General features: G+C 26.4%; 1 protein-coding gene across 1 annotated transcript in view; it reads right to left on the bottom strand.

The window, feature by feature from the left end:
• Nucleotides 1-25,850, bottom strand: part of LOC117176427 (UNC93-like protein MFSD11) — a 44,438-nt gene extending 18,588 nt beyond the window's left edge. The window contains exons 1-3 of the mRNA XM_033366667.1: nucleotides 25,627-25,850; nucleotides 7,877-8,785; nucleotides 1,670-2,027 (exon numbers count right to left, since the gene is read on the bottom strand). Coding sequence (XP_033222558.1) covers nucleotides 1,670-2,027; nucleotides 7,877-8,785; nucleotides 25,627-25,731 — 1,372 coding nt within the window. The 5' untranslated portion in view covers nucleotides 25,732-25,850. The remainder of the gene's footprint in view (nucleotides 1-1,669; nucleotides 2,028-7,876; nucleotides 8,786-25,626) is intronic.
• Nucleotides 25,851-26,202: the final 352 nt, after the last annotated feature.

Here is a 26,202-nt window from a genome sequence, read left to right on the forward strand (position 1 = left end):
AGGGAGCTCTTCTTAATATTTTGACACCAAAATCATGTCGATACACCTTACCGACTGCGAGTAAAGCCACCCACGCTTTAACTTGACAGACTGTATGTGAATGGGAGGAGGAAACATGGGAGCATATATGGGAAGGATGTAGAAGAGGAATGGAAGATAAAGGAAGCTGGCATGTATTAATAAAAAAACTTAAATTTGGATGATTTGGACGTTCAAAAGTCAAGATTTTGTAATTTTAAATCTTCCAAGTTGGAGAAATGTTTAATGTAAATTATCAAAATTACAATTTTTAATTTTCAAATTAAAATTTTTTTTCAGTTTTCAAGATTTAAAATTTTGAAGAGATAGAATTAAAAATTCTAAAATTTCGAGAATATAGACTTGAAAATTATTCAATTTGTTACGATTTATATATCAAAGGAATGTAATTTTAAACTTTTTTAATAGTTACATTTTTAAGACTTACAATTGAAAATTCTTTAATTTTGGAGATATATAATTCAAAATCCAGGAGATGATTTTGAAAATTAAAAGTCAAGGTTTTTCAATTCTGAATCATCCAAATATAAGAGAGTTCAAATGTAAATCATTAAAATTACAGAATTTTCAATTATAAAACTTAAGACTTGCATATTTTTAAATTATAAATCTAAAAAATATAAAACTTTTTAATTTTAAGGATTTACAACTAGCATTTTTACAATTTTTAACAGATTAGAATAATTATGTATGTAGTTGTGAACGTTTATTAGAAAGTGTACTTTAATTTTGGATAATTAAAAATGGATAATTCTGCAATTCTTAAGATTTTCAATTAATGGTGCTTTCCTTATTAAGGTAAACAAATAAAAATCCTGAAATTTCGATGATTTTAAAAATTAAAAGTCAGGATTTTTAAATTTAAATCTTCAAAATTGGACAAATTTCAAACGTAAATGATTAGAATTTCAGAATTTTTAATTACCAAACTTAAAACTTGCATATTTCTTAATTGCAAATTAGAAAAAAAAACTCTTTAAGTTTTAAGATTTATAATTAAAAGTTCTACAATTTGGAGAGATAAAATAATTCTTTTTTACATTTTGCAAACATAGAATTGAAAATTATTCAGTTTCTAGGATTTATATTTTAAATTTATTTAATTTTCAACGTTTTTTTGAAATAGTTTAATTTTCAAAATTTACAATCGAAAATTTTCCCGTTTTTTAAGTTTACAATTGAAGATTCATCAATTTTAAATGTTCATAGTTTTAAATGATGTGAATTGAAACTTTTTTGGAATATGTTATTTAATTTGGAAGATTAAGAATAAAACAATCTTCAATATAAAAAAATATACAATTGAAGATTCTTCAAGTTTAAAGATGCATAAATTAAAATCATTAAAATTAGATGATTCTGAATATCAAAAGTAAAAATTCTTTAATTAGAAATTTCTTAAATTTGAGAAATTTCCAATGAAATTTGAATTCTAAAACTTGAAACTGGCATATTTTTCAATTTTAAATTAACAAAAAAATCTTTAATTTAAATATTTGCGATTTAAATCTATACAATTTGGAAGAGTTGCAATAGAAAATTCTTGCATTTCAAAAATATAAAAATAAAAATTATTCAGTGTACAAGATTTATATTTTTTAATAAAAAAAGATACATTATCTTTTCGAACTTTCTAATTCGATTTGATTTTTTTGAGTAGTATTTTCCACAGACTTACTGTCGCCCTCGGCATGTTTAGTTTTTAAATTAATAAAAATAAAACATGAAGTTCCAAAAATCCCTGCTATGAACAAAATAATCAGTTGCAGATGTAATCCAACATAGTTGCTACCGACAAAACTTAACGTAACGGTTATTGATTGACAGAAGCAAAAAAATGCAAAAGCTGTTGCAATATCCTCTTTATAAATTGTCCCAAGAATATTGTAAATTTGAGTGTTAAAGCAAGAATCTCCAAATCCAAGAAAAATTCCTCCGACGATGGCCAAGATCGGTGAAGGAGTTACAAATCCAATATCCTCAGTATCCTGAAATTTTTAGGAAATTTGATCAATCATTAGAATATATTATTTGTAAGATACAATGAATTGCTACAAACTAAGAATGTTTCGAATTAGACTTAAAATTTAAAAAAATTAAGATTTAAAAGAAAATTACTCGTAGAAGATGCAATTTTAGAAAATATTAGTAAAAATACTAGTAAGTTTAAAAGATATTTAGAAGTTTTAGAAGTTTGGAAGCAAATAAAAAATATTGTCTGAATTTCTAAAAGTCTTTTCAAGTTTAAAAATTATTAGATATCTTCTCAAACTTTCTTAACCTCCTAAATTTCTTCTAAATGGATTTAAATTTTTCCTAAAATTTAAAAAAAAAACCTTTCAAAATTAAAATAACGGCATTAAAATCTTCTAGATCTTTTTGACCGCAAATTCCTAAAAAATATTCCAAATAGAAAATTGCCTCTAATTCAAAAATTCAACTGAAACAAAATTCGAAACAAAAAATGTAATAATTTAATATTCAACCCAAAGGTCTTAAGTTTAAAAAATTTTATTATCTAAGAAGATAAATTTTAAAAAATTGAAAATAATTGAGAACATTAATTTTTAACCAAAAAGAAGTAGGAATTTTCACCAAAAGATTTTAAATTGTAAAAGAACAGTTACATTTTCGAAAAAAGCGATGAATTTGTAACTAAAATGATGAGTCTTCAACCAATAAATTTATTTTTAACGAAACAGTTAAATATTTCACAAAGGTAGAACCAAAAATAGAATTGTTCAATTTTTAAACAAGAAAAAATTGTCAGTTAAGTGGGAAAAAAATTTTAACCAAAATATTAAAATTTTCTATATAGCAATTGAATTTTGAACCGATAGTGGAGTTTTGTAACAAAATAGTTGAGTATTACACCCAAAAAGACGAATTTTCTACTAGTTTCATTTTTAACCAAAAAAGATTAAATTTCTACCCACAGATTTTAAACCAAAAAACATTTTTCAGTTCAGAAAGAAAAAAAATTTAAACACAATTGTCAAATTTCCAACAAAAAAGTTAATTTTCAACCGAATACGAAAAATGGAATAGTTACATGTTCAACTAACAGAATTAATTTTCATGTAAAAAAAGAAAGAATTTTGATCTTAATATTTCAATCTATAACAATAAAAAATAAATTTTTGAATTAATTGATGAATCTGTAAGCAAAGAAACTAAATTTTCAACAAAGCAGTTAAAAATTCAACTGAAAAACAAAAATTTTGAACCAAAAATGTTCTAGTTAATTTTTTAATGAAAAGAGATTATTTTTTATTAAAAATGATGAACTTTTAACCAAAAAAATCCATATCTGCCAAATTAATGAGAAATTAATCCAATTAGTGAGATTTTTAACTAAAAGAAAAAAATTGGAACCAAAAATAGAACAATTAAATTTTCCCCTCAGAACATTAATTTTTAACAAAAAAAGCTGAGAAATATTTAGTAAAACTGTTTAATTTTGAACAAAGCCATGAAATTTAAATGTAAATAGTTGCATTTTTAATATAAAAATAAAACTTATACGCAAAGAGAGGAATTTTCAACAAAAGAGTTAGATTTTCAACCAAAAAAGATAAACTTTTAAAAACAAATTTTAATTTTGAACCAAAAAGGTTGAATTTTGATATAAAAAGAAGATAAATTTTAAACGAAAATTTAATAGTTGATGTTTCAATAAAAAAAAGAAAGCATATATTGTCAAAAAAATAGTTAAATTTCTTATATAAAGATATTAATTTTCAACTGAACTGATGCATCTTCAACAACAACAAAATAATTTATTAACAAAGTAGCACAACTCAATTAATTCAATTTAATTAATTTTATTATTATGTATTTAATTTTTATTTTATTTTAATTTCCCACTTTAAAAGATCAATTAAAAACAAAAATGGAATGATTGCATTTTCAAAGAAAAAGAATTAGTTTTAACTAACAAGAAGGAATTTTTATCCCAAATTAAATTTTCAACAAACTAGTTAAATTTTTAACACAAGTTAAATTTCCAAAACAATAGTTACATATTCAATAAATTAAATAATTTTATAACTAAAATTATGAATCTTCAACAAAAATAATTAATTTTTAAGACAGGTGCTCAAGATTAAACCAAGTAGTTCAATTTTCAACTAAAAAATACATATTAATAAAAAGATCAATTAAACAAAGAGAATAGTTACATCTGAAACGAAAATATTTAACTTTAATAAATCAGATGAATTTTTAACAAAAAATTATAACTTTTTGAAAAAATTGTTGAATTCTTGTCAAAATAATTAAATTTAAAACCAAAACGTTGTATATTTAACGAACTAAAAGATTGAATTTTCACAAAAAACATTTAGATTTTTAACAAGAAAAGGATGAATTTTTGAACAAATTGTTGTAATTTCATTAAAATAATGAATTTTTGAACCAAATATTAAAATTTCTAAACAAAAAAAGATACATTTGAAATGAAAAGTGTAATAAATAGTTAATAATAGTTAAAAAAATAGTTAACTTATCAGTAAAAGAGATCAAATTTCAACTCTAATGATGAATCTTCAACCTAAAAAATTAATTTGTAACAGTTACAGTTTTGAAGAAAAAGGATTATTTTCAACAAAACAATTTAACAAAATACTTAAATTTTCAATAATAAAGATACATTTCTAACAAAAGAGATGAATTTTCAATAAAAATAATGAATCTTCAACCAAAGAAATTAATTTTTAAGAAAGTAGTACAACTTTAAAACAAATATTTTATATTTCAACCAAAAAAATAATTTTCAACAAAGTAGTATAACTATAAGTTGAGTAATTTAATTTTCCACGATAATAGATCATTTTTCAACAAAAAAATGGAATAGTTAAATAGTTAAATTTTCAACACAATATATACATTTTGAAGACAATAGTTACATTTTTAGCACAATAGTTACATCGTCAGAAAAAGAGATGATTTCAATTAAAATTAAGAATCTTCAACAAAAATAATTTAATTTTAAGAAAGCAGTTCAAAATGAAACCAATTAGTTGAATTTTGAACTAAAAAGATAAATAATCAAAAAAAGATGAATAAAAAAAAATAATTGTTACATCTTCAACAAAAAAGATTAATTTTTAACAAAATAGCTTCATTTGCAACCAAAAATGATACGAAAAAAAAGAAAAAAGTGTTAACCAGATTGTCGAATTTCTAACAACATTTTTCATTAAAAAAAAGGATTAATTTTTTAAAAAATGTTGTAAGTTAAATTTTAAACAAAAGAGTTGAATTCTCCACTAAAAATATAAATATTATAAAAAAGATAAATTAAAAAATGAAATAGTTACATCTACAACCAGAAAAATATTAATTTAAAAAAAAACTTCAATTTCCCACAATTAATGATAACTTTAATGAAATTGTTGAATTTTCATTAAAACATTTAAATTTAAAACCAAACAGTTGCACTAAAAAGAATGGAATTTCTACACAAAAAAGGAACTTTGAACAAAATAGAATTTTAAGACAAAAAACATTTTTCAGTCAAGAAAGAAAAAAATATTAACCAGATTGTCAAATTTTTAACAAAAGATTAAAAATTTTAATATAAAAGGGATGCATTAAAAACAAATTGTTGTAATTGAATGAAATTAATGACATTTCCAGACAAATAATAAAATGTTATCCTAAACAGATAAATTTTTTATGAAAAATGTTATAGTTGATAATAACCAACGAATTAGTTAATTGTATTACTAAACGAGGTCAATTTTGAATTTAAAATAATTAATCACCAACCAATAAAATTAATTTACAAAAGTTACATTTTCAAAGAAAAATATAAATTATCAACCAAAAAAAGAAGGAATTTTTAAAGCAGTAGTTGAATTTTCAACAAAATAGTTAAATTCTACACAAAAGAGTTGAATTTTCCACTAAAAATATAAATATTACAAAAAAGATAAATTAAAAAAATGAAATAGTTACATCTTCAACCAGAAAAATATTCATTTTTAACAAAATACTTCAAGTTACAACAAAAAATGATAACTTTAATGAAATTGTTGAATTTTCATTGAAATATTTAATTATAAAACCAAACAGTTGCATTTAAAAAATGGAATTTCTATCCAAAGAAGGAACTTTGAACAACAGAGTTAAATTTCAGCCAAAAAAATGTTTCAGTCAAGAAAGAAAAAAATGTTAACCAGCTTGTCAAATCTTTAACGAAACATTAAAATTTTTAATAGAAAAAGGATTAATTAAAAGAACAACTGTTGCATTTCATGAAATTAATAAAATTTTCGGACAAAAAATCAAATTTTTTACCCAAAAAGACCAATTTTTTATGAAAAATGTAATAGTTGATAATAATCAACAAAGTAGGTAAATTTATTACTAAAAGAGATCAATATTTTCTACTCAAATGATGAATCTTCTAAAAAAAGTAATTTTTAATATTAACATTTCAAAAACAAAGGAGGAGTTTTTAAAATAATAGTTAAATCTTCAACACAATAGTTAAATTTCCAACAAAAGAGATGAATTTTTAATGAATGTTATAAATCTTCAACAAAAATAATTAAATTTTAAGAAAGCAGTTCGAAATTCAACCAAGTAGTTGAATTTTGAAGTAAAACGATAAATATTCAAGAAAAAGATCAATCAAAAAAGGAATAGTTATATCTTCAACAATAATCATTCATTTTCAACAAAATAGTTGAATTTCCGACCAAAAATGATAACGTGTTAATTCAAATTGTTAAATTTTCATTAAAACATCTAAATTTAAAACCAAACAGTTGCATTTTTAAAAATGGCATTTTTACGCAAAGAAGGAACTTTTAACTAAAGAGTTGAAATTTCAGCCAAAAAGAATTTTTCAGCCAAGAAAGAAAAAAATGTTAACCAGATTGTCGGATTTTTAACAAAACATTAAAATTTTTAATAAGAAAAGGATTTCTGTTTGGCAAAACTGTTGTAATTTCATTAAAATAGTAAAATTTTAAACCAAATAATAAAATTTTAACCAAAATAGATCAATTTTCAAAAAAAAGGTAACAGTTGATAATAATCAACAAATTAGTTAATTGTATTACTTAACGAGATCAATTATCAATTAAAAAAAATAAATCTTCAACCGAAAAGATTAATTTTTAAGAAAATAGTTAAATTTCGAAACAAAAATGATAACTTTAAGAAAATTGTTGAATTTTCATTAAAACACTTAAATTTAAAACCAAACAGTTGCATTTAAAAAATGGAATTTCCACGCAAAAAGGAACTTTGAACAATAGAGTTAAATTTTCAGGAAAAAAACATTTTTCAGTCAAGAAAGAAAAAAAATGTTAAGCAGATTGTCAAATTTTTAACGAAACATTAAAAATTTAAACATAAAATTTTCAGACAAATGATCAAATCTTTAACCTAAAAAGATAAATTTTTAAGGAAAAATGTAATGGTTGATAATAATAAAAAATAATTAAATTTATTACCAAAAGATATCAATATTTTCTACTTAAATGATGAACCTTCATAAACAACATAATTTTCAATATTAAAATTTAAAAAAAGGAGAAATTTTTAACATAATAGTTAAATCTTTAACAAAATAGTTAAATTATCAAAAAAAGAGATGAATTTTTAAATAAAATCATACATATTCCGCAAAAAAATTAATTTTCATCAAAACAGTTCGACTTTCAACCAAGTAGTTGAATATAAAAAAAGGATTTTTAACTAAGAAGATTATTTTTCTAATAAAAATGACAAAATGTTAACAAAATCAATTTTACGGTCCCAAAAGAATTCAATAAATTTTGAATTACAAAAACTGCAATGAAATAGAACATGTTTTGATTACCTGGAATGGAGAATTATTTGGAAAATTGACGAAAGCAATAGCGAAGCAAATTGCCTCTCCCAAAAATCCAAGTCCAATAATTACAGAACTTGACAGAATTTTTATTTTTGATGCAAGTGGCCCAGATAGAGTAGCACCAATGCCCTCTCCAATGCCTATAGCAATTCCTGTGAGACTAACCAATTTTTTTCGAGATTCTCCCATTTTCACAGTAAATCCAACACATGATGTGTAAACTCCAGAGTAAAAGGCAAGTACTAATCCAGTGTAAAGAAAAGTAATTGACAACAGCAACATGTTTGGTGTGATGACAAGGATTAAAGCACTTCTCATGCGAAGCCAAGCTTCGTAAAAAGAAGAATTCGATCCTTCATTCCCAACAGCTTCATCCACTTTTTTTGTTTCTTCTTTTGCCACAGGCTTTCTCAAAACGAAAAAAATTACACAGCCAATCAGAGCAAGAATTGTGAGTGTGACAAAAATGGTTTTTCTCGTTTCTCTGTCGAAGCTTGCCCCAGTCCCAGTGAATGCAAAGTACACAAATAGGTTTCCAATCACCAGGGATAATTGAAAAGTGGCCCAAAAAATTCCAGAATTCCGAGAGATTGTTGATGATTTGCTATTTTCTGTGACACATCGACCAGAACCGATCCAAATTAGCGTATTTCCTGTGCCTTGAATTGCAGAAGCTATGTAAAGTAAAGTTTTCTCTGGCCAGAAAAAAATTCCCAAGAAAAGTGCATTGCATATTGCACCAATTATTATTGATAATCTGGTGCTTATCAAGGTTGAATATAATGGAGAGAGAAAGAGAGAAACGCCAAAGCCTGCATAAATTATTGCCAAACTGATGTATCCGTCTCCTGAGAAATCTGGCATGTCTCTTCTAATTGCATCGAGAACATTTTTCTGAAATAGCCAAAAATTATCAATTTTTACATTCTCATCAGAGAAGGTATTAGGTTTATGTAAAATTTACCCCACCCCCAGGTCTTGTCCGATGTCCACGTTTTGAGACACGCTGTCCGCCGGTCTCTCTATCTGGCTGTCTGCCTGCCTGTATGTCAGTCTGTATGACTGTCTGTATGTCTGCCTGTATGTCTGTCTGTTTCCACAATAACATTTGACAAAATTAATCTATTAGATTGGCCTTTGATACACTCGTTAAGTATCCTAAACTAAAGGCCAAGTTCGTTAGCTAGCCATTTTGGATAAAAATTAAAAAAGTGAACACATTTTGAATATTTTTGAAACCATTTTTTTCAAAATTCAAAAATTCTAAGAAGCATATGAAATTTACCTTCTAAGCCAAATAACGGACGATATGAAAAAATTAAAGGTAAGATTAAGTTTGAGTTTTAAATGCCCTATAAGCTTATGATAACAACTTTTTGAATTTTCTTGAAAAATCAAAAATTCAAATTTTGACAGCATACAAAATAATGGAAAATCCAAAAATGAAAATTTTTCATTCAACAATTTCACAGTATTTTAAAGATTCTCAAATATATGAATGCAGTTTTAAAAAATATATATGTATATAATATACATAATTTATAAGTTAAAAAACGGTAAGGCTGCTTAGTAGACCGCATGTGTAAAGTTCATATCACAAAAATATCATTGGAAATGAGCAAATTCAGTTTATGGAAAAACGGCAAGTTGCAATAAAATGTTTTTTAAAGAATGCGCATTTTTTAACTGGACAATAAAACTACGACTGTTTTAATACCAATGCAAGTTATGAATTACAATAATATACATTTATTCGAACGGTATAAAATTTCAGGGATAAGCTCGAGTGCGAAGCAGGAAATACCTGATGAGAATGTGTTCGTTAAAGCCCAAGGAGCTTTAACAAAAGAGAATTCACAATCACCAAATTATTGTTGTCGTTGCTTTAAACTTAAGTTTAAAAAAGTCTGGGCGCAAAACTCGAGCACGTCGCACGAGGTAAATAAATTGTCGAGTGCGAAATAAATATATTATCGAGCGTGAAGCGCGAGACGAGAATTTACCCGCGAAGCGGGCAGATTTTTTTAAAATAAAAAAGTTAAATAGCTCCCCTATTTAACTGATACAGTTTGAAGGAGTGATACATATTTCAATTAGAATTTTATCCACAAACGCGAATTTCTTAGGAACAGTTATTATGTAATAGCTCAAGGGCAAGGGGGGGGGGGGTTCGATACAATTTGTTAAAATTTTTTAAAATAGCAGGTCCTTCCCACATGTATATAATTTTTGCAAATTCGCAAAAGCTTCCTTTTGAAGATTATCTTTTTAGTTATAAATTTGGCTTATTTGACCAAAAATTAAACCATTTTTTTTAAACCATCCTTCGTGGTAGCAAATTTAACTGTTTCGTTGAAAATTCGTCTTTCTTATGAAACTATTTTTTCTGACAATTTCTCTTTTTGATATAAAAGTTCATAGTTTTTAGTATAAATATTGCATCTTTCTTGGAAAAATGCATGGTTGAAAATTCAACTATTTCCTAAAAAATTGACTTTTCTTTAAAAATTCCTATTCTTGTGTTAAAAAGTCAATCGAAATCGTTTCGAATGAAAATTCAACTCTTTTTTTTAAAACTTGTTTTTTTTTGTTTGAAAAATTAACTTGTTTTAGTAAAATTTTCATTTTTCTTGGACAAAAATGCAACTGTTTACTTGAAAATTTAACTATTTTGTAGAAAATTTGCTTTTTTCTATTTAATATTTTGGTTTAAAAAGAGAACTGAAATCTTTTCTGTATGAAAATACAGAATATACTTTGTTGAAGGGTTTTTTTTAAGATTTATATTTTTTAGTTGAAAATTCTTCTTTTTTATTGAGAAAATAATTTTCTCAGTATGAAACTTCATGTTTGTTGGGTAAAAATGCATCAATTCCGTGTAGCAATAATTTTTTGCCGAAGTCATATTTTGGTTTAAAAATTCACTTTTTCTAGAGAAAAATCGTCTTTTTGGTTTTAAAATTTTTTCTTCTTTTGTATAAATTTCATCATTTTTAATTGAAATATATACTGTGACACAGTTTTGTTGGGAAGTTACCTTTTTAAATTAAAAATGAAAGTATTATATCAAAAGTTTAATTATTCTCTTGAAAGTTCAAGTATTTTATTGAAAAGTCATCTTGTATAGTAAAAAAGACAATTTTCTGTTTAAATCAAATTAATAAATTTTAAAATTTGACAAGATTAAAATGCTGTTATTTGAATATCAATGATCAAGGAAAATTAAAAATTAGGTAAAGCTGACAAATATGGACCGATTTGGATAAAAACAGTTTTTAAAAAGCTTATAAGACAACTCTCTCGGTTCCAGTTCTGCCCCCTCTCCCGACGCCCCCTTTTTAACTGAAGTTTGGTGGGACTGACGTTATAACTACAATCTCCACCATATGACGATTTGCTACTTAACTTTGACATGATTTCGACTCGGAAAATAAACTTATTGCTTAAACGTGATAGTTGGGCGTATAATCTAAACAATGAATAATACAAATTACAAAATAGCCTCGGAAAGGACTGTAATTTTAATTGACAAAAGGCATGCACACGGAAAATCTAAAGGTCATGTTTCAGGCGACGAATGAAGACTGGGTGTTTGGAATGCTAGGGGGATATATGATCTGAAGGTAAAAGAATTGCGTGAAACAATGGACGTGAGGAAACTAGATTGAAATATTGGCAGGAGTAGACAGTGAATCACATGTTAGACAAGGAGTAGGTCTGATTTTGAATGAAAGAGCAAAGTAGCATCTCGGAGATCATGATTTGGACCTCCCAGACTGCTGTGGATTAGAATGAAAGTAGGAATCAGAAGACTATTTATCATAGCATGCTACGCGTCAGTTGATAGTAATCCTAGAGAAGTAAAAGACGCCTTCTGGGACACTTTAAATGACATTATAAATATTTGCGAACATGGGGAAAGAATAATTCTACTAGGAGACATGAACGGTTGGGTGGGCATCCAAAATCAGGATACAGAAAGAGTATTAGGTCATTTTGGGGATCCAAGAACAAACTATAACGGAGATAAATTAGTTGGTCTATGCTTAGAAAGGGTTCTGTTCATTACAAATACTTGGTTTAGGCATAAAATGATCCACATGTACACCTGGTTTAAAGGAAATAGCCGCAGTATAATTGACTTTGTTGTTGCGGATGAAAGACTAAGAGAGTTAGTCAAAGATACAAGGGTCTTGAGGGGTCCTGAATGCAATACTGACCATTACCTTCTGATCTCAAAAATTAACTTTGGTCGGGGATGGAGAAAAGAGAGAACCAAGAAAGCAAAACAAACGCGAATCAAAATTGAGAACCTACAGAAACCGGATGTGCGAATAGATTTCCAAAATAAGATAAACGAAAGCATAGATATGGCAACATGGGAGGACCGCATAAAAAACATAGATATAGAGATCGCCCGGACAAAGTTACGGAATATCATTGTTAGATGTACGATCGAAGTGTGTGGTACCGCAGTTGTAGGAAGCATGTCTGGTGATGCGTGGTGGGATGATGAAATTCAGGCTGCCCAAAAAGCAAAGAGAGAAGCGTACAGGAGAACTTTAAACATCGCAGGTCTTAGCAATGAGCAGAGAAATAGACGTAGAAAATATTATAGATACGAAAACAGGATACTCAAACGATTAGTTAAGGAGGTACCATCGCTACAAGAATTTTCATTACCATTTCAACCAAACTTTCACGATATCTAAATATGATCACCAAAAGTACTCAGTTAAAATCTCAGAAGCCTAGGGTACTTTATAAATAAGTTATTAACGTTTATAATTTCGACATATTTAACATTGTGTCTTATGAGAGATGGCGTTTTTTAGCTACTTACTGGGTGATATCTAAGTAACCACCATTAAGATATTATTGACAATTTTTTAAATGAAAAACAAGTATTTCAAAATTAAGATGAAAAAGTAATATTAACCATTTGGTTCCTGCAGTTCCTGTATGCCTGCCTGTATGTCAGTCTGTATGACTGTCTGTATGTCTGCCTGTATGTCTGTCTGTTTCCACAATAACTTTTGACAAAATTAATCTATTAGATTGGCCTTTGATACACTCGTTAAGTATGGCGTTTTTTAGCTACTTACTGGGTGATATCTAAGTAACCACCATTAAGATATTATTGACAATTTTTTAAATGAAAAACAAGTACTTCAAAATTAAGATGAAAAAGTAATATTAACCATGCCCTGAGAAATCTGGCATGTCTCTTCTAATTGCATCGAGAACATTTTTCTGAAATAGCAAAAAATTATGAATTTTTACATTCTCATCAGAGAAGGTATTAGATTTTTGTAAAATTACCCCCCCCCCCCCCTGGTCTCTCTATCTGGACATGTAATACCAATGCAAGTTATGAATTACAATAATATACATTTATTCAAACGATATAAAATTTCGATATAAAGTCGATATAAAAATATAAAATTTTAAAAAGAATTTTAAAACCAAAAAGACGATTTTTCTCTAGAAAAAGTGAATTTTTAAATCAAAATATGACTTCGGCAAAAAATTATTGCTACACGGAATTGATGCATTTTTACCCAACAAACATGAAATTTCAAACTGAGAAAATTATTTTCTCAATAAAAAAGAAGAATTTTCAACTAAAAAATATAAATCTGAAAAAAACCCTTCAACAGAAAATCCTTAATTCAAACAATTTTATCCAAAATATATGAAATTTCAACAAAATAGTTTAATTTTCTACCCAGAAGTTCCATTTTTATCAAAGAAAGATGAAATTTATCTCAAAAACCGATGAATTAAAAAAATTTTAAATTATATTTTCATACAGAAAAGATTTCAGTTCTCTTTTTAAACCAAAATATTAAATAAAAAAAAAATTTTATTTTTATAATTAATGTTACAATTTTAATTGTTCTATTTAACCAAATTTGATTTGTAAGCCTAATTGTTTAATTTTTATGTATAAATAATAATTTTGTACATCTATTATTCTTGGAAAACATTCGAGTATAATTTGAAGAGATATGTAGATATGTAGAACATTTTTAAAGACTTTAGGTAATTCTTCCATTTAGACAACTGAAAATGATAACGTGGATTTATATTTTTTGGAACTGAATCTGAATATTTCTAGTTCTATCGCAATATGGCAACATCGTGAGGCGCGATCAATGTAGATCTCAGTCAGCCGTTGATTCATGTCGCCGGCGACATGATCACAATGTTGCCAGATTTCAACTCATTAAGTTAGACGAGTGTAGCTATTATGACTACGTAGTCGACTAATCTCGGCAGCAGCGATGGTTCCTCCTTAAGGAACGTAAAGGTACAATTAAAACAGAAGAAGAGATGAAAGTACAAAACGACTTTACAGGAAGCAAGAAACTGATTATAAAAAAATGAAAGGAAGCAAAAGCACAGAATTTGTCAACATGAGTAATAGTAGGAGGGAAATGGTATACGATGCAGACGGAACACAAGAGACTTTTAGAGACTAATTTAGGAGACAATTCGGAGATGAAGCTATAGGACACCACAACTGCGATGTTGAACACGATGCGATGGAAAACTCAATTGAGAAAGTCTGTGTCACTGAAGATAGGGATATAATTAAGAACTTGAAAAACGGTAAGGCTGCCGGGGTAGACGGTATTAACGCTGAAATGCTTAAACACGGTGGCGAGTGCATACCACATAGACTGTGCGAATTGATAAATTTACGTTTTAAGATGAGAGACGTTCCAAACGATTGAAAAAAAACGATTATCGTACCAATATACAAAAGAAAAGGAGATAAAAGCAACTGCAATAATTACAAAGGGATTCGCCTATTAAGTACCGTAAGTAAAATATATTCAAAAATACTTATTCTTAGGTTAATGAAAATAACAGAAGCAAAGATTTGGGAAGTCCAAAGTAGGTTTATGTCAGGAAGGACATGTACGGATCCAATATTTAGCTTATGGCTAATAACAGAAAAAAGTTTGAGAGTAGGGAAAAAAGTTTTCTGTGCATTTTTTGATCTAGAAAAAGCTTTTGACAAGGTAGATTAAAGTAAACTTTGGGAAGTCTTGAAAGAGTATGGAGTCAATGGATGGCTCCTACAAGCTATAACAACAATATATATGAGTAGCAAAGCGAGTGTAAGGGTGAATAGGAAATTGAGAGACTGTTTCGACATTATTTAAGAAGTTAGAGAAGGATGCATCATGTCTTCATGGTTATTTATATTATTTATGGACAAGTGTTTAAGAATGGCTCTTTTCGACGAAGAGGGTGTGGATCTCGAAACAGTAAGGGTACGTGGGTTAACGTTCGCAGATGGTAAGTTTGTTATAGCAGAGTCAATCGAAGACTTACAAAGAATGTTGAATAAACTAGATGCAAGCATGAAGAGCATGGGCCTCAAAATTAACGCAAATAAAACAAAAACAATGGTGTTCGAAGGAAAGAGTGAGAAAACTCTATGCAATATTTTATAAAATGATGAGAGAATTGAACAAGTTGATTAGTTCGTATACCTTGGTAGCTTATTTACTAGGGACGGGAAGATAGATGCGGAATTAGATAGACGCATAAACGAAGGTAAGAAGGTTATTGGTAGAGCAGGTCCCCTTATCAGAAATAAAAATATATCAAATAAAGCGAAAATGGCAATACATAATCCTAAATTTGTACCGACTGTATTATATGGTAGCGAGACATGGACTTATCAAGAAGAAGATAAGAGTAAAATTAACGCAATTGACGTGAGATTCAGGCGCATAATATGCGGGAAAATTCTGATGGACATAGTAAGTAACGAGATAATTCTAAAAGAATGTGGTGCAGAAGAGACGCTAGTAGACACATGGGAAAGAAATTGGTTAAGATGGTTCGGACATGTTGAGAGAATGCCAAATGTACGACTAACAAAACAAGTGTATCAAGGTAAAGTAAATGGCAGCGTGCCCAGAGGTAGACCGCGGAAAGAATGGTTAGAATGTGTGAATGAGACCATACTTAGAAGAGACATAAGAAGTCACAGAAACACGAGAGCCTGCATGAAAAAATGCATGGGCATAAAAGAAGCTAGAGAAGTATGCCAGGACAGGAAAGTATTGCGGCAAATAGTTAATAAAAGATTTTCAGTAGAGTGAATGGCGCCTGAAACAAAAGATCTTGGCCACTAATGGACCCGAGTGGGGAACTTTACATAACGACTTTGTGAGGATCTTCACTTGGGGTGATTGCTAGAGAGATTGATTAGCAACCTGGGCCGGAGCTGTGTTGCCGAACGACCGTGTTATTAACATAAATGACTCACACCTACCCCGAAAGGGAAATGGCTTAATGGTGTAATAATAATAATTATACGATTTATAAGAGAGTTGTCGAGCCTTATTTTTAAATTAGCGTTTCAATTTTTTTATAAATAAAAAAATATTAGTAAACAAATTGCCATTTTTTATTTGACGTTGCCGATGTTCTTGGGGTGTGATTGGGAATTTAATGATAATTTCATTAGCACTCATACTTAATTGATAAATATAGCATTTCGAAGATTTCCAAGTTAAAACATTTATTCAGATTTAAAACCTCGATTAAGCAAAACTGATATTCAAATTCGTCGATTCCTAACTTTTTAAATAAAAACTCCATGTTCTTACACAATTAAGTCATTTCCTTTTCGGTGTAGGCGTGATTCACTCAGTGGGGAAAGGAGTTATGTGGGGAAGGGATAGAGAATTTTTAGATTGATCCTGAATTCTCGTGTTGTTTATGTAAATAACCCGTTCGTTCCGCAACACTACTCCGACCCAGTTTGCTGATCAATCTCTCTAGCAATCACCCCAAGTGAAGATCCTCACAAAGTCGATATGTAAGGTTCCCCACGTGCGTCCAATAGTGGCCAGGGTATTTTGTTTCAGGTGACATTATTTTACTGACACTCTCTTTTTAAACTATTTGCCGCCATACTTTCCTGTCCTGGCATACTTCTCTAGATTTTTTTATTTCCATGTACTTTTTCATGCAGACTCTCGTGTTTCTGTGCCTTCTTATGTCTCTTCTAACTAGGGTCTCATTCATACATTGTAACCACTCTTTGCGCGGCCTTCCTCTGGGCACGCTGCCATTTACTTTACCTTGATACACTTGTTTCTTTAGTCGTTCATTTAAAAACTTCCCAAATCAAAAATAAAAGTCAATACTTTGGTCATCCTTTACTTTGGCCGCTTCTATTAAAAATGGTTATTAACGGTATTTAAATGGGAGAGATTACCGCTCGTTAGGAGGCGTGATCGAACTTTCATGAACGGCCGCATAATTCGAACTCAAAGTTAGCAAAGTAAAGTATTTAAAAGAAAATTATAGAAAATAAGTGACGCAAAATACTACTTCAAAGAACTGCAAAGTTGGAGAGTATTATTAAAGAAAGAAACGAAAGATTTGATAGGAAGATAAATTTTGACCCACAGCTGGTAATTTAGATTCAGATTAGCTGCTGGATCGGTAAATCGGGAAATGACTGGAAATTTTATGAGATCGCGAAAACCCGGGAAATGACCGTGTATTTATTTTTTTGACTGAGAATATTACAATTATTGAGAAAAAATATCCTCACAACTTTGAATTTAACCGCTTTTTTAAATAATTAGTTTAATTGTTATTTTTTTCAATTATGATATTATTCAGTTTATAATGTGCAATTCGAAAATCTTTCCGTTTACAAATTTTCCATTTTAGATTTTTAATTTTTAAGCGTACATTTGAATTTAATGAATCCTTAACTTCAGTTTGACCGACTGGCACAAATAAAAATGAGAAGCGTTTAAAATCCAAGATTTTTTGTAACAAAACGTTTTTAGTTGTTCAACTGTAAATATTAAATAATTAATGATTTCTAAATTAAATTTTACTTTAATATTTAAAAAGTGAATAATAATTTCACTGTGTCAATTGGAAAGTCTTATTAGTTAAAAAAATGTAAACTCCCTATTGAAAATTTATAATATATTTTTAATTTTTAAATAACTTCAAAATGATGTATTTATAATCAAAAGCTCATCTTAAATTTCAAATACAATTTCACTCTAAAATATTCCATTTTTGAACCATGCAATTTGAAATTTTTCAATTAAGAAAAAGAACAGTTACTTAATATTTACAAATATCTGCCTGTTTATTTAAAACCAGTAGTTATAAAATAAATATTAAAAACTAAAAAAATCACTAAACTTTGAATGTTACAATTTTAATTGTTCTATTTAACCAAATTTGATTTGTAAGCCTAATTGTTTAATTTTTATGTATAAATAATAATTTTGTACATCTATTATTCTTGGAAAACATTCGAGTATAATTTGAAGAGATATGTAGAATATTTGGAAAAATTCAAAATTAATTAAAGTTTTGAAATGGTTTCAAATAATCTAAACGAAGTGTCTACATATACCGACAAAATCCGACTATTTCTATCAAAATTTTTGTGAAATAGCCACAACTAATAAATTTTGGCAGATTTAGAACAAAAAATTTAGAAGCTTTCTAAGAATTTTGACAGGCTTCAGAGAAATAAACAAACATTTTATAGAAAAGCTGAAAATGATTTTTTATTTCAATAATCTAATTTTAAGAGAATATTTAAAAAGATTCATGACGATTTATCAAATTTTCAAAAATGAATATGGAAGATTTTAAGAAAATTTCCTTAATTTAGCTGAATTAAAAAATAATAATAATTTGAAATAATGTAAGTGAACATGTAGATGTTTCAAAATTTTAAAATAATTCGTCTTGGAATTGGAAATTTTAAAATTTAAATAAATTCTTAGCTGGAATAGGGAATATTTTTAAAGAATCAATACTGATTCTAAGTTCAAAAGGGATATTTTCGAAAAAAAAACTAAAAATATGAATTGAAGCAGGGGATTTTAGAAAAAAATCTAGTTCTTAGTTGAAAAGGAGAATTTTTGAAAAGAATTAAAATTATTTATTTGAAGAGGTATTTTTTCAACAGAATTTTATTTCTGAGTTGAAATAAATAATTTTCTCAAAGAATTAAAATTCAGGATTTAAACAGAAATTTCCCATTTTTAACCAATTCTGAGCTGGAATCAGAATTTAAAATTGCTTAAAATCGTATAGTTTTGAACATTTTTAAAGACTTTAAGTAATTCTTCCATTTAGACAATTGAAAATGATAACGTGGATTTATATTTTTTGGAACTGAATCTGAATATTTCAAATCCACAATTTATAAAAGTTGTTACAAAACGTCAAATTTTGAACATTAAATTTCTATTTCATTCGAAAGTTTTGAATTCTAAGAGCTTCAAAGTATTATATGAACATTTTTCTAAGTTTTGAATATATTAATTTACTATTACAAATTAAATATGTTATAAATATATACCTCTAACTATCACATTAAATTCGATTTAAAATTAGAGAGCCTTGAATAATATTTCCAGTACTACTGAATTTTATGATTCGGATATTCCTTAACTTTTATTCAGAAAGTAAAATTCCAAAGAACCACTTTTTGTACTTAATTTTTTTATTTTAGAATTTTAGAATTACGAAAACAGCCCTTTTTATAGCATATATAAAATATTATAGTAAATATAATTGAATACATATGAAACATAATAAAAAAAACACACACAAACAAAATAAAAATATCGCAAGTTTTTAACTTTTTATATCTTAGATTTTCAACTTTTGAAAGTTCACTATTTTTATTACGTCATTTTTAGATTCAAACATGCAATTTGAGAAAGTTAAAATGAAACCTTTCGGATGGCCCAAGTTTTCAATAATCATACTCAAAGTTACAAGTTATCCATTTTTATTTTCAGAAATTTTATTTAAAAAAATTCTAAATTCAGATGTCTAAAAGATCAGTTATGTGCAACCAATTTTTTCGATCTGAATAAATGTTGCATCTTTTGAAATTAAGAAATGCTTGGTTTTTAAGAGTTTATTAGTTCAAAACTTTAAATATTTTGAATTAATAAATTTCTAATATATTATTAAAATTCAAAATTTAATTAAAAATTAATAAATTTGTAGTCTATTTAGAATCCATTCAGTTTGAAATAATGAATCAATATATGCTAAACTTAGAAAAAATTTCATTTACTAGTTTAAAACTTCATAATGAAATAGAAATGTATGGTTCAAAATTCGAGATTTTGTAACAAAAAATGTTAAAATTCTGTCATTCATAAAGTTTTGAAGTTCTGCTATTTTTATTGTAAACTGTTTAATATTCCCTTTCATCTATCGCAAATGTAAATAATATTTACATTATGAAGTTTTTTTCATAGTAAATTAAAGTATTAAATTCGTAACTTCAATTTTAAAATTTTTGACTTTTTCACACTTTAATTAATTTTTATTTTAATTACATGGAGTTTTGATCCAAAAAATTAGGAATCGATGAAATCCAAAATTTCAATTTTGCTTAATATAGTTTTTCAATCTGAAAAAATGTTTTAACTTGGAAATATGAAAATTTATATATTTATATGTTAAACTATATCAACAAGTGTTGAATTATAACTTACAATTTACGATGACTGATGACCAATTAAAAGAAATAATGTTCAAAGCGAAGGATTCTTGACATGAAAAATAATTGAAAATATTTCTTTCTTACGTGCAGCGATGAATTCTTCGTACGTGGCCGGTTTGTTGACACACGGAAAATTCATCCAAATATTTGTGCTCTCGAAAATTTTCACTTTTTTTCTTCATTTTCCATTCCGAAACAATTTTGCCGCAACAACCGTCGAAAAATTTTAAATAAAACTATCTAAATCACGGGCCAGAAGAAAAATACTTTGGACAATTGCTTTAGCAAATTTTATATTGACTCGAACATCGATAGCCAATTTCTAGCTAATTTAGCAAATCCTTTTTTTTCGTGTACCTTTTCTGAGAAACGTCCCATGCATTGTTTTAAGAGTTGCAAATATTGACATATTTAATGCCAAAAAAAATCACTAAGAATTTATAAATCGGAGATGAATTTTGCAAGTCAACAAATTCCAAATCCAAGTTGCAGACATTTTTTGGTCTCTAATTTTTTAATATTTTCAATTCTTGAGATGTGGAAATCGGTTTTTGAATTTTTAATTCCATTATTCTGTAATGCATCAATTTTCGAATGTAAATGATGAAGTTTTTGGATTATGAAAAATCGTTCCTTCAATCTTTAAGATTCGCAGTTTAAATTTTTAGAATTTTAAAAGATGTGCTCCTCAAAGTTCTGCAATTTTGAAGATTCAAAATTGAAATTTATTAATTTTTAAGGTTTGAAGGGTTCGCGGTCTAATCTTGTTAACTCAAATTTTATTCGAAATTGAAAAATAACAACGATTTTCCTTTGCCATGTAAAATTTCTGAAATGTCAGTTAACAGGTTTAGATCACGGACTCTTCATTTATATTTCAAAGGTATGTAATGAAAATATTTTCTAAACACTTTGTTCATAATGAAATAGATTTTAAGGAACGAATAAAGTAATTGCAAAATACATTTTTTAAATATTAAGTCTGAAACTAATTATACTATGTTTTACATAAATTTATACATTAAATAATAAATTAAGCCAATTTATAAGCTTCAATAAATTATGATGAGAGCTTTTTGACAGATTTAATTAGATCAGGAGATACAATTTTCTTAATTTCTTTTTAAAATGTCCAATTCTTTTATTGTTTCTACTTTTGACAACTGAAAATATTTTAAAATATTACTTTTCTACGTATTGCATTTTTCAAAAAATCATAAAAAGACCAGATTTTTAATCATAATTATGAATGTTGCTACTTATAATAAATAAAGTTAGGGTATTTATCGACTTACAAAACTTTTTTTGCAGTTAATGGAGTTTTCCCAAAATTTTGCAATAATTATTTCAAAAGTTATATGTATTAATATTTTTCAAGTTTTTGTTTCTGGCTCACCGAAAATATTATTTTCAGAAAATCAGAGACCTCATCAACACCCAATCCGATGTGTTCTGTTCCAATGAGCAACTTTTTAACTGAATGTAGTCTTCTATTCCAAATTAAAAAAAAGTTTTTCATACAAATAATGAAACCTTTTTTTAAACTCTCTTAATCAAAAATGGCGAAACCGTTAAATTTTCCATCGTTTTTAGTTTTTTTTTAAATTTAAACAAACATCAGTTCAGGGCCTTATATAGTGCGTAGTAACACACTTTGTGTAGTCCAGACTTAAAAATATTTGGTTAAGTATTTAGTGTGTTTAGTGTTGAAAAGAATGTTTAGAGTGACGTTCTAATCGATTTTCGTCTTCTCAAGAATAGTTTTTATTTTCAAAAAGATTTCAACACAATTCAAATGATTTCCTAAAATGCCGAAAAAAATGTAGAAGTTTAAAGAGAAGTGTATCGTGTCAATATTAAAATAAAGCGAATAAAATAAAGGGATATTTAAAAGTTTTAAAAATGTCACTGTTTTTTAAAGTACCTAATATTTTGAACTATTGAAAATAAACTTAATGTTTATTTAAGCTATTATTATTAAGTTTATTAATTATGAAATTTTTTATTTATTTATCACAGATCATTAATTTTTTCTGGTTAACTAGTATTTTATTATATTTATGGTTAAGAGTTAGACTTTTTTGGTTAAAAATTTTATTGATTGATGGCAAATTAAATAATTTTGTTGAAAATTCGACAATTTGGTTGACAATTTTTCTTTCTTAACTGTAATAATTCTTTATTGGGAAATTCATCTCTTTTGGTAGAAATTTGATCTTTTTTGGGTAAAAATGTCAATTTTGGGTTGCAGATTTGTTTTGATAAAAATTAAAAAATGGCATTAAAAAGTTATTTGGTATAATATATAAAGATCAACCTTTTTCGTTATAAATTAATCTTTTTTGGTTCACAATGTTATTATTTAGTTTCAAAATTTAGTATTTTAATAAAAATGTAACACTTTTGTGAAAAATTGATTCATGTTGCTTGAAAATGTAAACTTTTTGTTAAAAATGCGTCTTTTTTGGTTGGAAATTTTACTATTTTGTTGATAATTCGACTTTTTCGGCAAAAAATTTAACTTTTTTGGTACATAATTTAGCTATATAGTTAAAAAATCCTATGTTCCTTATTTTAAATAGATTTTTGTTCTATGAATATAAAATTTTTTTTTAATTAATATTTTTTTAAAGACTCATCATTTCAGTTTATAATTAATGTATTTTGGTAAAAATTTAAATAATTGTTGATGATGCCTTCTTTTTCTTTAAATATCAACTATTATATTTTTTTCATTTGAAATTTATCTTTTTGGTAGAAAATTTCATTATTTTGCTGAAAATGCAACAATTTTTTTTTAATTTCATCAATTTTATTTAAAAATTTAAATTTTGGGTTGGAAATTTATCTTTTGGGTTTAGAATGTTATTATTTATTTAAAAAGTTCATTAATTTGGTGAAAATGCAACCATTTTGTGACAAATTTACTGTATTTCTTTGAAAATTTCAACGTTTTTTTTTAAATGCGCCTTTTTTTATTTGAATATTTGGTTTATAATTCTAGTGTTTTGTTGCTCATTCGACTTTTTCGGTAGAAAATTAAACTTTTTTGGCACAAAAATGACCTATATGGTTAAAAATTGGTATTTTTGGTTGAATTCAACTCTTCCATATTTAAAATTAATTTTTTTGTTATAAATATCAATTATTAATTTCTCTTTTGAAAACTAATATTTTTTTGAAGATTCATCATTTCAGTTGATAAGTGATTTATTTTAGTAAAAAGTTAAAATTTTTTTTTTTGAAATATTAACTGAAAATTAAAATATATACATTTTAAAGAATGAAACTGGTTGGTTTTAAATTTAATTATTTTGATGAAAATTCATCAATTTTATGAAAGAAATATAATTTATGGTAAAAAATTCAACTGTTTGGTAGAAAATTCGTATTTTTAGGTGGAATATTGAACTATTTTGTTGCAAAATTCAATTGATTTATAGAAAATTTAATAATTTGTTTCAAATGTAATTATTTCATTTTTGTTTAAAAATTCCTCTTTTTTAGTTCAAAGTTTAATCACCCTTCCTTAAACATTTAACAACTTTTGTCAAAAATGAATTTTCTGGTTGAAGATTCATCATTTAAATTGAAAATTCATCTGTTTCGTTAAAAATGTGACTACTGTGTTAAAAAATTTAATATTTTGTTAAAGATGCCTTCTTTCGTTTTGGTTGAAACTAAACGTTCTTAGTTAAAATTTAATTTTTCGTTTAAAAGTTCTCTTCTTTAATCAAAATTTTAAGTACTTGGTTCAATTTTTAACTACTTTGCCAAAAATTGATGATTTTGTTGAAAATGTATTATTTTAGTTAAAATTCATCTCTTGTTCAAAATTCAAGTATATTGTAGAAAATTTCTTTTTCGTTTTTCTTTGAAAATCTAAATATTCCATTAAAAATTTTTTCTTATTTAAATTTTTTAAAAATTAATCTCTTATTTCCAAAATTAACTATTATATTTTTCGTTCCAAATTTTTATTTTTCATTTAACAATTTTTTAAAATGACATTTTAGTTGAAACGAGGTTTAAAAATGAAATTTTATAAGTTGAAGATTTCTCGTTCTATTACAAAATGTATTCTTTTGTTGTTGGAAATTTATCTATTATGTAAAAAATATTTTCTTTTTTTTTTAGTTGTGATAAAATTGAACTATTTCGTTGACTTTTTTGGCTGAAATTCAACTATTTGGTTAAAAATTAACTTTTTTAAAAGAAAATTCAATAATTTAGTTAAAGTTTTGTTTTCTTCATGAAGGAACATTTTTTCTTTTTTAAAAATTCAACTCTATAGGTATAATTTTTCACTTTTTTGGTGAAAAATGCAGTTTTTTGTTTGAAAATTAGTCTTTTGTGAGGATTCGAATATTTGGTTAAAAATTGGTTTTTTTTCGGTTGAATTCAACTGTTCTTTATTTCAAATTAATTTTTTTATACATAAGTATGAACTATTAGATTCTTCGTTGGAAATGGATTTTTACGGTTCAAAATTTAACTCTTATTTCTGCTACTAAATTTCTCTTCTTTAGTTGAAAGTTGTCTTTTTTTTATTTAAAATTATTCTGCTTTGTTAAAAATGTAACTATTTCTTGTTTTGTTGACAATACATCTTTTTGGTTGAAAATTCAAGTACGAGGTTAAAAGTCGAACTAATTTGTTTAAAAAATACACATGATTAAAAATTGTTTCTAAAAATCCATTTTAAACTGTTGTAAAGATACCTGTGACTGTAAAAAAAGTAATAATAATGCCATAAAACGAAATGGAAGACCGTGAAGGTAAACTCATTTTCTGAAGACAATGAAAGCAAATCTTGAGGGTCACTAGAAAACTGTGTTATGGTCAGCGATTTCAATCTCCGTCTTTGCTGGAATAATATTCCTCTCATTTTATTTACAAAAAATAATTTATTATAGTAAAAATATTGTTTCTAATTGAATTTCCTAAGTTAAAACAATAAATTATCTTAAAAAAATTTTATTGTATATATCGATTGTCAAAAATGAAGGCTTATCTTACAATTATGATAATTATTCAAACTTATCAGAAATTAGTCCTTATCATAAATTAGACCTGATAATAAATTTTTAAGATTTTATCATTGCCGATTATAATCCACGAAAATCTATCATCAATTTTATGAAACGAAAATATTTTTGAATTTATTTTCTAAAATAAAAAAACTTACCTCTATGTTAGTCATTGTTTGAAATGCCGCAAATGTGAACATGAAACCCCAACTTAAAATCAACACATTGAAGAATTTACTATTGATATTAATTCTAGTCAGCATGATTGCACTTAATTTTGTCGAAGCTATATTTAACTAAATAAATTTAATTTAAGCACAATTTTTTCCAAGTTATGAGTAAATAAGAGATCAACTTTGTAGACTTATAAAATCCAAACGACCTCAACCGCAGCTGAGTGCCAACTGAGAAAATAAAAATCGCAGAGCACAATTGAAAAAAAATTATTCTGTAGAAAAAAATAAATTTTTGCAATCTAATGATTTTAATTTTTGAATTGCTAATTTTTATATAGAAATGCTTATGATAACAATTATGCTAGGTATTAATGAGGTAAAATTATTTCTAGAATCGAGTCAGCCTAATATAAAAAAAATATTTCAGTAAGTAAATTTTTTAATTATGAATTGATTTCCGTACATGATTTTTCTGTTGATATTTTTTCTATATTTATCATATAATATTATACAATACTTTTGCGCGGTCACTGAGATTATTTAGCTACTTATTATGCC

Source organism: Belonocnema kinseyi, chromosome 7 (genome assembly GCF_010883055.1).
Source record: "Belonocnema kinseyi isolate 2016_QV_RU_SX_M_011 chromosome 7, B_treatae_v1, whole genome shotgun sequence".
NCBI classification, from domain to species: domain Eukaryota; kingdom Metazoa; phylum Arthropoda; class Insecta; order Hymenoptera; family Cynipidae; genus Belonocnema; species Belonocnema kinseyi.